This window comes from Rhinolophus hipposideros (assembly GCF_964194185.1).
Source record: "Rhinolophus hipposideros genome assembly, chromosome: 3".
Classification (NCBI taxonomy): domain Eukaryota; kingdom Metazoa; phylum Chordata; class Mammalia; order Chiroptera; family Rhinolophidae; genus Rhinolophus; species Rhinolophus hipposideros.
In genome coordinates this window covers 27,577,733-27,588,584 of record NC_138049.1, presented here as the reverse complement: position 1 = coordinate 27,588,584, position 10,852 = coordinate 27,577,733, and the positions used below count along the sequence as shown (strand labels likewise).

The 10,852-nt window shown below is 40.8% G+C and overlaps 1 protein-coding gene across 3 annotated transcripts in view; it reads left to right on the top strand.

Moving 5' to 3' along the window:
- The first annotated feature begins 694 nt into the window (after positions 1 to 694).
- LOC308492233 (TATA box-binding protein-like 1) overlaps positions 695 to 10,852 on the top strand; it is a 35,123-nt gene continuing 24,965 nt past the window's right edge. Inside the window, exon 1 of one of the 3 annotated variants that reach the window (XM_081036961.1) lies at positions 695 to 947. In XM_081036961.1, coding sequence (XP_080893087.1) covers positions 826 to 947 — 122 coding nt within the window. In that variant the 5' untranslated portion in view covers positions 695 to 825. Of the gene's footprint in view, positions 948 to 1,312; positions 1,450 to 10,852 lie in introns of those variants that run through there. The other 2 variants (XM_081036959.1, XM_081036960.1) reach the window with 2 other exon arrangements.

Here is a 10,852-nt window from a genome sequence, read left to right as displayed (position 1 = left end):
GGAAGCAGGACGTCCACGGGACGGGCCACGGGACAGTGACCTACGATGCCTGCGTCGTCTGTACACCGATCACCTACCCAGCTACCGACTCTAATCTATCCGTCCGTCCGTCATCTGTCAACTCCCATCCATTTTAACACCAGCATTGGAATTCTTTCATGAGAGCTTTATCGCGACGTCGTACATTAACTTTTAAAGTAGCTTTTATTTTAACTGAAAAAGCGAGGTAGGACTTCTTGAGACAGGAAATGTCTTAGGCTTGGAAAATAAATTCTGTTGTTAAGAACTAGCTTTGCTAATTATTTTAAATGGGGGGGACTTTTCTATAAACTGAACGCGCTAACGAGAAAGTTCTAAGGTTTCGACAAAAAAATTAGAGTCCATTTATTATACAGTAGGGCCAGAAATTACATATTCATGTTTAGCTAGCATCTAAAAGGCTACAATGGACAGAGTTGTTTTCGAAAAAAAAATTTTTTTTTTTAAGTCTAGCAAGAGCACCGCCCGTCCCTCCTTTCCCCACCTCCCCGAGTTCGTCGGCTGGAGGGGCCTGACTTCCGGATCAGAAAGGAGGAAGCGAAAGTGGGGGAAGAGGCGGGGAAAGTGACGGGAGCAGTGAGAGCCGGAAATGACTGGCTAGCGAGGCACCCAGGGGCGCCCTGTCCGGCGGCGCTCTAGCCCCCGTGCACGTCTCTATGCTCCTCCGCGTCTGGTCTATTTATTGTCGCGGGGAAGCGGCGGCCGCCCCGTACCCGGAACAACAAAGCCAGAAAGACGGAGCCCGAGCCTCGGGGGCTCCTAGCAACGGGCCGGGGCGGGAGTTCCATGGAGACTGGGGAGCGTGCCCGCCTCATCATCATCCTTGTCCTCCAGCTTATCCTTCGCGTCCGACGCAACCGGCAGCAGCGCTGCCGCCGCGTCCTCTGCCGCCGCCCCCTCTTCCCACGGTAACCCCGTAGGCGACCCTGGGCGGGGGGAACGTGGGCGGCCGGGCGGCCGGAGTGCCCGGTGCGGGGCATCTGGGCGCCGGGCGGGCGTGAGAGGAGCGGGGGCTGGGCCGCGGTGGGGTGTGCGGGGGCGATGACTGGGGGAGAGGCGCTCAGGTGGGGGAGACAGGTCCGGGGGCCGAGGGAGTGTCCGGTTCTGCGGAGAACAGAGCGGTATTTGGGATCTTCTCAGGGATAACGGAGTGGGGGTGGGGCCTAACTGCTGGGGAGCGTTATCCAACGGGCTGTCGGATAAGCAGAGGGGTGCTTCGTCTTGTGAGTTGGCCACCCCTGGGAAGGACGGGAGCGGGGAGATTGCCCCATCCGGCTCTCTGGAGCCCTCACCCGGGGAAGAGGGGTCGCGCACAGATGCTAGGAGTCCGGTGCTTCCCAGGAAACTTACAGCAGCCTCTGCCGTGGCGGGAAGGCGCCCAAGCAGCACCACCGTCGGTCCTTCGTCCTGGTAATGCCGAGAGCCCCGCTGTATTTTATTATTTTTATGAACCAAAAAGATGTGCAGCAGGATCTGGAAACGGGAGGGGAGATAAAATGAATCGTGGGTAGGGCTGAGCCAGGGGCGAGAGTCAGGATAAGCGCTTAATAGCGTTAGCCGGTAAGAATCCTAAAAGTAAACGTAATTGGGGGGTCACGGTTTTTAAAACTCTCTTCGGCCGAGATGCGTATCTGCGGGCTCCGTGTGTGCTCGTTGCACTAAAGGCTGAAACTGCAGTCAGTCCACATCTGTGAGCTCCCCGACTGCATCTGTCACCTGCAGGTCCAAAGCGACCCTGGCAGTTAACCAGCGAGGGCTTGTGTGTTTAGGGTTAAGAACAGTGCCTTGACATTGGCTCCAGAAAACAGAAGGAAATAAGCTTGGTGTGATTTTTTGTGTGAAGAAACAATGGCAGATTCCCTGGGGAAATTGAAAAAGAGAACTGTAAGGAGCAAGTTCAGCTATAATCTGCAGTCCCTTTGAAAGTTTGAGAAAATGGCAGTTCATTCAAATCGAGAAGGGGCTTTGATCACTGTCTTGTTTAAAGAATTATTCACAGTTTGGAGTGTGCAGTTAAATACTTACTGGCTTATGTTATCTCTGTAAACCTTACGCCACTAACTATTTAACGGTTTTATACTTTCCAAAACAATTCTAGGTCAGTAAATGAGGTTCTTCTGTGGCACACTGAAAAGGTCTCATATACACACCACAGTAATACCATTTTTGTGTTCAGTGGGAACAGAGGTCTTTATATAAAATCGAAGATTAAAGATGAAAATAAAACTGATAAGTCACAGAAGCAATTAGATCAAGCACAGCTTCTGTGTGTCCTCCACCTTTTTTTTTTTTTTTTTTTTACTGTGCCTGGCTTCTCTTAAAAAGGTGTCATCCTTATTCCCAACCCCTCCTTTCCATATTCTCTGCCCTCAAAATCATTCTCAGAAACTGTAATGATCTACTGTGCGCTCTTGATTTTGACTCGTGCCATAATATAGAGTTTTTAACTCGGGCTTTTTCATGGAATTGGGGGTCAGTGTCTCTTGTTAAAGGAATTTCATGTGCAAAGAGGTGGGCTGTTTTCCTTTAACAAAAATGGGAAGTGTAAACACTGGGAAACTTAAAATTGCATTTTAAGAATCTCAGAAGAAAAACCCAATATTGTCATCTTTGGGTTAATGAATCAAGGACCGTTGTATAATTTTTCATAATAGGTGTTCTTCTCTAAGGGTTATGCTGGGAGATGACCACACACTTGAGGCTGTTGGATGTTAAGCCCCAGGATTTTCATAGTGCACGTTGAGACATGGTGAATTCCCTGTCTCAGGGCTGCCATCACATTCACTTCACCTAGACCTTGTTTGCTGTTGTCTCTATCCCTTCCACGTTTGAGTGGGGGTCAAGCCCTTCCACCTTTATTAACAATCCAATATCTGCTTTCCCTGCTCTCTGCTCTCACACTCCCAGCATTTGGTGTTGTCTTATTTCCTCTCCTTACTTAATCACGTCCCAATCAAAAATGATTTGTTATGCTGTTTGTATTATTTCTGTTTCTTCGGGGGTTTTCAACATGTGTCCTTGGCCTGTATATCCTTTTCATTAATGTTACTTTGTCTGTTGTATATTCCTTCTGTATCCCTCCTCTTTACTTGGAGAATTGGAGTGGTCATGTCAGATGTTCTGTATTCATTCTGAATAACTGTTGGTTATGCAATACAACCGGTAAGAGCCTTATGCTGAGAATCAAGACTATGTTAAAATAATGCATGGAAAAATATTTGAACTGTTTAATAGAATAAACGGTAGTTTTAGAAGTCCAAGTGGTGGTACTATAATTGTAGATATAGTCACTTTTTTTAAGGGTGAAAGAGTATTGCAGAACCTGCTGTGTGTTTTTTAACTGAATCTTGGATTTTCATATTCTAAAAAACTTTTAACATCAGTCTTTCCTGATCATTTTGCATCCAAATATTTGACTGAAATGACATTATGCCCAATTTGAGGGGTCATTTGAAGTGACTTCCACAAATTTTTCTTCATGTGGAAAATTGTCATATCAGAATTTTTGTGGTTATGAATGTGGCATGTTATTTGAAAAATCAGCAAATATTGTATAATCTAGTTGAGTGGGTATCAGTCCTGGTTTAGGTGAAGGAGGCCTGTACTCTGGTGATTGATTTCCTTTTGTTGCATCATAGACTGTGTGATGAAATTATAATTGCTATGAAAAGGAACGTTTAAAATGAATTTAGAAGAATTTATAGTAGAATGTTTCTTCAGTGTCTCTGAGTCAAAACCTGTAGTGCTTTGAAAATTTAGCTGTATTGTGACATTTGAATTAATAAAGATTTCCTGCAATTTATACCCACATTTGTCACACCTTTTATATGCCTGATGCCACATCAGGTATGCAAAGCTGGGTGAAAGTTGTTTCTATTCACGTTCTTTTTGTGCACTTGTAGGTAGCAAAGAAATGACACACATGGATACCAAAATACGACAGACAAAAATTTGAATTTATAATTTTTTAATTACATGCTGCCTGGTGCTATAGTTACTGGTGTATGGATTTCATCATGGTTCAAAATTAGAAGCTTCTTGAGGTTCAGGACCATAAGTCACTATTACATTGTATGTTCCTGCCGTGTGCGCGCATATTTTGAAGATTAACATGTTAATAGAAATACATGTTTTTTTAAAATTTTTATTTCTTTTACTTGAGGGAGTTAATCTAGTGAATAAGGGGAACTTTTAGTCATCTAATCTACTCATAATTAGTACTCTAATTCTTGATGCCTAAAATTTCAACTTTGTATGCTTGCTACAAGTTATAAGCAGCAAAAATTTTTTAAACATGATTAGGGTTTTTATTATTTTAACCAATTCAAACAATAAAAATAACAGTTTACTGTCTTGAGTAGATACTTGTACAGTATTTGTTCTTGTCACATGACTCCCACTTTGGGAAATTTCAAAAGGGTAAAAGCATATACATATCTGAGGTCTTTGCAGGCTCCATGGGTACAGTCAACCTTTTATTTAGAAGAGAGATGGTGTGTGTGTGTGTGTGTGTGTGTGTGTGTGTATGTGTGTGTGTAACTGTGAAAACGCGTTATTCCAGGAGTATGTCATTACTGGAAAGGAATCAGGTCATATCAGAAATTGTACACATTTGGTCTTACCCTATGAGAAAGCGTGATAAAATTCAGAATTTGGTTTAAATGGCTTATTTTGTACTGGAAGCATGCTGCTGGGGATCCCATAAAACGTTAAACACACTAAGGTGAATTCTGGGCTGGTTCACATCAGCCTTCATGTGGGTTAATAATGAAACTGTTTAAAATTTCACCAAAAAATGCAGCACAAAAGTTTGCTGGCGACTTTGGCCATGCGATATTCCTCCATCAAGACAAAATACTGAAAACCATATTGTTGTGTTAAGGACAGAGTTTTCTCAGGACGTGTGGATGACTTCAGTACTTGGTGTTTGGCACCGTAGACAGTATAGACATTGGTTTATGGTATGTTTTTGTTTTTAACTCATTTTTTTTTAACTCAGTATTTTAAAAGAAGTAAAAAATTGTTTTATTCATGAAATGGTTCCACAGAATCAGGTGTTAACCTTCCTCCAACCGATAAATGACAAATATTTTCATTGTGAGACAATAGTTCTGATGAAAATCAGTTAGACTTTCTTGGGATTAGAGTTAATACAGAGCCTCAGAGTGTGGACTCTGCATTATAGGCTGCCCGAGTTCAGCTTGGTGCCAGTACTGCCATGGCCTTGAGCAAGTCATTAAGGGTAAAGCGCTTAGAACAAGGCTCAGCAGAGTTAGCTGAAAAAACATGAACTGGTGCTAGTAGTGGTGCTCAGTAGTGCATTCAACATGAACCATTAGACCACTTGAATGCTTTGTTTCTTGCACTTGCAGGCTTTCTATTAAAGCATTGAAATTCTTTGTGATCGCTGACTGTTGGACTCATCTCTGCTGTTAGATTTTGGGAGGGGAAGCACTTTGTTTTAATTTTGAATTGTCACACAGGCATCTGGTTATCACTTATGGCAGATGGACTCGGTAAAAAGAGACATCTCTGTTTCTAGGAAAAGGAGGGCCAACAAAGCCTGGTCTGGCTCTGTGTCGCAGCTATTGAAAGGCTATTTCCCTGTGGACTCGACTGCTTGTTTAGCTGTGTGGTACTTCTGAATAAAAGCAATAGACCCCAATGGTTTCATTTAGCAGAAGTAGTCTTTCTTTAGAAGACACTATTTTTTACTTGTATAACCTTAAATGATGGTAAACTTGAAACTTGTTGGTGTCATTGTCAAGCTATTTAACTTGAGTTTTGTGTCACTATAAATGTTCTACATAGTGGCTATCGTGTAATTTTAGAGGTAGCTGAAACTGCTGCTCTAGTCCAATAATTCAAGAGGCTCAAGAGTGACTGTATAAGATTGCAAAATTATTCGTTTATGGCAAGGCGAACACCAAATACTAAGGCTACCTACTCGGGTAATAACTTGATAATTATAGCTTTGTTTAGCTGTTCATTGAAATAGCTAACTTTTTAAAGTTAAGTCCAAATGTTACAGTTTAGTTGTGTGGACATTTGAAACTTCTGGCAAGAAAATAAATATTTATACTTAAATACAATGAATTGCAAACTTTTTCCAGTTTTGGCTCACATCACATCCAGGTCTTGGTTTTTAGTTGAAATATTTTTTATAAAATATGTACGATAGAAGTTTATATAGAATATATTATTAAAAGTATGTTTTGCTTTAACTGTTCAGAGGTAACGTTTTAGAATTCCTTCTTCTGTGTTGTGCTGTTTTTGTTTGTTATAGTTAGTTTTTATACCCCTCCCCCCAGAAGATTGGCAAATATGCTTGTATTTAGAGGTGTGGCTTTGTTTTCCTGTTTAAAGAGTATAAAGTCTAGTTGATACTGTTGATCTGAGTGATAACTACCTTGGCCAGAATAGATTTAGTATTGATGTAATATTGTTAACATTATTTCTGTAGTCATCATGGATTCTGGATCTAAAAAATATTGAGATAAGCAAGGAAATGATGGTGCGCGCTCTCGCTCTTTGGTGCTCTCTCATGCTCTCTTGTTCTCTCTCTCTCTCTCTCTCTCTCTCTCTCACACACACACACACACACACACACACACACACACACAGACAGACACACACACTGTATTAGAGGATTTTTTAGGAAAACAGGTCTCCAAGGTGCCAGTGCTATTGTGCATAATAAAACCTGCCTGTTTTGAGCTAAAGATCTGTCTAACACATTGTTAATGGCGCCCTAGTGTTCTTTGCACCATACTTTTTCAGGGACAGATGCTCCTGTCCGTCAGATGTGAAAATAATAAAGCCCATGTGTAACCCAAAAGTGCATATGTGAAGATGGATTATTTGGTTTACGACAATAGTCAACATTTATAGAAGGTAATTGTTGTTTGCACCTCAGCTAAGATTCATGGTGAACCTGAAGCTTTTGTGGAACAAGAACCGCCTCATTCTTTTTAATTTGCCAGATAACCTTCGTTGAGCCACAAAGCCTCTTTTTTTCTTTCCTGCTTCCGGCTCCAGTGAGCTTCTGGGGTATATCCAGTTACTTGTATGCATGTGGCACCGCGTGACGTTGTAATGAGTCTCCTGTAATTGCTCGTGGGTTGACCACATCCCCGCATCTCTGCTGGGTGCAGGTTATGGTGGTTTAGGAAGCACAGCCATGTTGAAGACACAGTCACCGATTCATTAGACCTTCCTCAACACAGGCTTAGTGTGCTAATCTCAAGGTGCACTAGATTTCCTAACTCGGTTCTCTTTTTTGGTAGTGGTGGGACGGGGAGGCTGAGGTAAGAGATGTGACAGGTCTCAACAGCTCCCAACGGAAAAAAAGCTTTATGAATAAAACGTCTGTCATCTTCTCAGCATCGTATTGCTAATGTGAATCTTTAAGTCACTATAGCAGAGAAAACCGTCAGCTGGCTAGTAGTCTTGGAAATTCTGCTTCCATCCACAGTGTGACACTACTTGGATAATTGTTCATTTGTGTGTACATGAAAAATATGTGCCTTTTAATTTATTCTCTCTAGGCTTTTTGTTTTGGGACTCTCAAATTGGAAGAGTTTCAAATGTATGAAATTATATTCTTAACTTAATTTGTCTTGTATCCTCACTCTCCCTTTGTAAAAAAGAGGAATAATGACTTTATCATCAAGCCCTTTTTAATTGGATGGTTGCTGTCCTAGAAGTAACTGACAGGGTAGCCAGTCTATGACCAGCTATCATGGAATGAACTTAGCTTATGGATGAGTTAGGACCCTTGGGAGTGAAATAGAGGGAAGGGAACTATGTATCGGAAGTGCTGAGGGTCTGTATGCATGTTGTAATAAAAATAATTCTTCCTTACCTCAGAAATGTATTATATTTCTGTATTTATAAATGCTCCTGGAACATAGTTGCTCTTCAGGATTTGGGGATCTGAACCAATAACCAATAACACCATGTTAAGGGCAGGAACACTAAGGAGAACATACCAGAAAGTGAAGGAAATAGTAGGATACTGTTGAAGAACTTGCGCGGTTTGGGGTTACTAAGCTTATTGTTACAGTGAAAAGTGTCTATTCTTTCCACTCAATCCCCTAACCCCACAATGCTTTCTTTTAATTGTTCTTAAAGCATTCATTTAATTCAGCAACTATTTATTGAGTTGATGACCCAGTGCCAGTCACTAAGCCAAATTCTAGAAACGTGCATTTATATAGAACAGTTCTCTGCAAGGAGTGTGGTGCCTCCAGTCCAGGCGCCAGTTGTGCAGGCAGCGCCTTTGCATTTGCTGTGCCCTCTGCTTGGGGTCTTTTCTCTGAGTGTTTCAGAGGGCTGGCTCCTTGTCCTTCAGGATCTAATTTTAAGAATAATTTCTCATCTTTGAGGAAGGTAAGAGGCCTTCCTGGATCATTCCTTCTCAAGTTTCTCTTGTGTCATCTTCTTTCTTTATAGCGTAGATCACATTCTCTCATTACTTGTATTGCTTCTCTATTTTGTTTGTTTCTTCCACTGGAAAACAACTGTCTTGTCCTTTTTGTTATGAGCTGGGTTCCCAGTGTCTAGCCGCAGTGCTTGGTTCACGTCAGTTGCATACTGAGTCAATGCAATAACGAGTCATAATTTGTTAGTTGAAGGAGTGGAGAAAGGGCATCCTAGGCAGATGTAAAATCAGGAAAGGGTCTGCTGTTGCAAGAGGAATGGTAAAAAGTTGAAACTGTTAATGTGTGTTGGAAGTGGGAAATTAGGCTACGAAAGGTATATTGGAGATGTGAAGCTCACTGCATTCCAAGCAAATTAGATTCTATTTTGTCCCTGAGAGCCAAGAGATGTTTCTTTCAACAGGGCTGTAGCACCATTAGGAAGATAATTCTGGTTGCCTGTTTGGTAGATGGACCAGATTGGAGAGATTGCAAGCAGTGAGTTCCATTAGAAGGCTGTAGCCATCATGACATGTGAAAGCCTAAAATACAACATTGACACTTTTGATGTGGAAAAGAAGCTAGATGAGAAGTTAACTGGGTATAGGAGAAAAAGACCAGATGAAGGGGGATTCTGAAATTTCTGATTCACGTGTGTGAGTGTTGGATGGTTGCTCCATTAACTGAAATTAAGAATCAAGAGACAGTATTTCTGAGGGGATTAATTAATTTTGGGTGTGTTTTAATCTAATTAATATGCCTAACAGACGGTTAGGAATATGGATTCAGATCTCTGATAGGTCAGAATTGATGTAGTAGGAGCCATGAACTACTAAATAGCAATAGCAACTGAAGCCTGAAAGCTTAATGAAGAAAAGGATTTAAGGCAGTGATCTTAAATTTCAGGGATCTTAAACTCATTTGAAAATATCAAGAAAACAGTGGCCTCCTCATGTACACGTCCAATTGTGTGTGTATGTATATAAATAATTTCAAGGAATTCCTTACCTAACCTGTTGTTGAGCTTTTCAGGGCCTGGCATAGACTTCAATTAAGAACTGAGTTAAGGAGCAGACAGAAAAGGATTTGAGATGGGAGGAGAACCTAGGAAAGGTACCACAGAAACCAAGGATGGGGGTGGTGCCAGAGGGAAATTTTTGAAAATCAGAGGTTCCCCAGTACTTTATGACCTGGATGGGTCTAATAAGAGGGAGTTTCAGCTGTGACACTATTCAGCAGTGAGTCATTCAACCATAACGTTTCATACCATGCAGAGGCAAAAGGCAGATTGTGACGATTTAGTGCATGAATCCAAGTGAAGGAAACAATGCATGGTAAACAGAGTGCAGAAATCTTGATGTTCTCTGTGATAAAGTTCTGATATGAGACTATAGCCCCTTTTAAAGACCTGCTTACTGAAAGGAAAATTCCATTATTTTGATGACCTACTGTGGTGTTTCAGCCCAGTGGTTCTCAACTGACTGCCCAGTAGAAACAACTTGGAAATGTTTTAAAAATAAAGGCCCTACAGAGGTTAGTTAATCAATATCTTTAGGGATTTAGCCTCTTCATAGTTTTTTTTTTTTGTTTTGTTTTGTCTTCCTGATAGTTAAGAACCAGTGTTCCAATCAGAACATTTCCTTATCACTCGTGTGTTCTATGTAAGAAGCCTTTTGTTTACTTGCGTGTTATTATTTGATTACTCAGTTTACTATTGTTCTAGTTTTAAATCAGTGTCCTTTAGTCTTTCTCACAGACCTTAGTTTCCAATATTTTTAAAAAAATGTATGGCTTTCTTTTGATCTTTAGCCACGTTCTCCATACTTATCTTTTTTTGAGGGACATAGCTCTCAATCAATTAAAGGTATAACTAGTTCTGAGTAAAGCAAGAAATTCTTTTTTTTTGGTTTGTTTTTAATTAAAATTTATGGGGTGACAATTGTTAGTAAAGTTACATAGATTTCAGGTGTACAATTCTGTAATACATCATTTATGTATCACATTATTGGTGCTTATGTGTAGAACGAGTATTCATTTTATAATCCTGTTTGCTTTTAGTTAAGTATGTTAAATTTTTTCCCCAAATAGTAACAAAACTATTTTTTAACTGGAAAAGTTTGAACTCTATGCACTGTTTCCCAAGCAGCTAATTTCATAATCTTACCTTCCTTTTCTTAACCTGGACGTCATGCATGGCATAGTCCTTACAACAGGCTGTCTACATGAGCACAGGCATTTTTACATGAAGGGTAAACCTCTGAAAACAGTTGAAAGGAAACTGTCAAAATAGGAAATTTCACTTCTTATGTTTTCACCTTGCAGTGCTTTCTCTTGACTAAATTCTTAATGAGCTGTCAGTGGTTCAAGTTTGAACTCTGCGTTCACACTCGAAA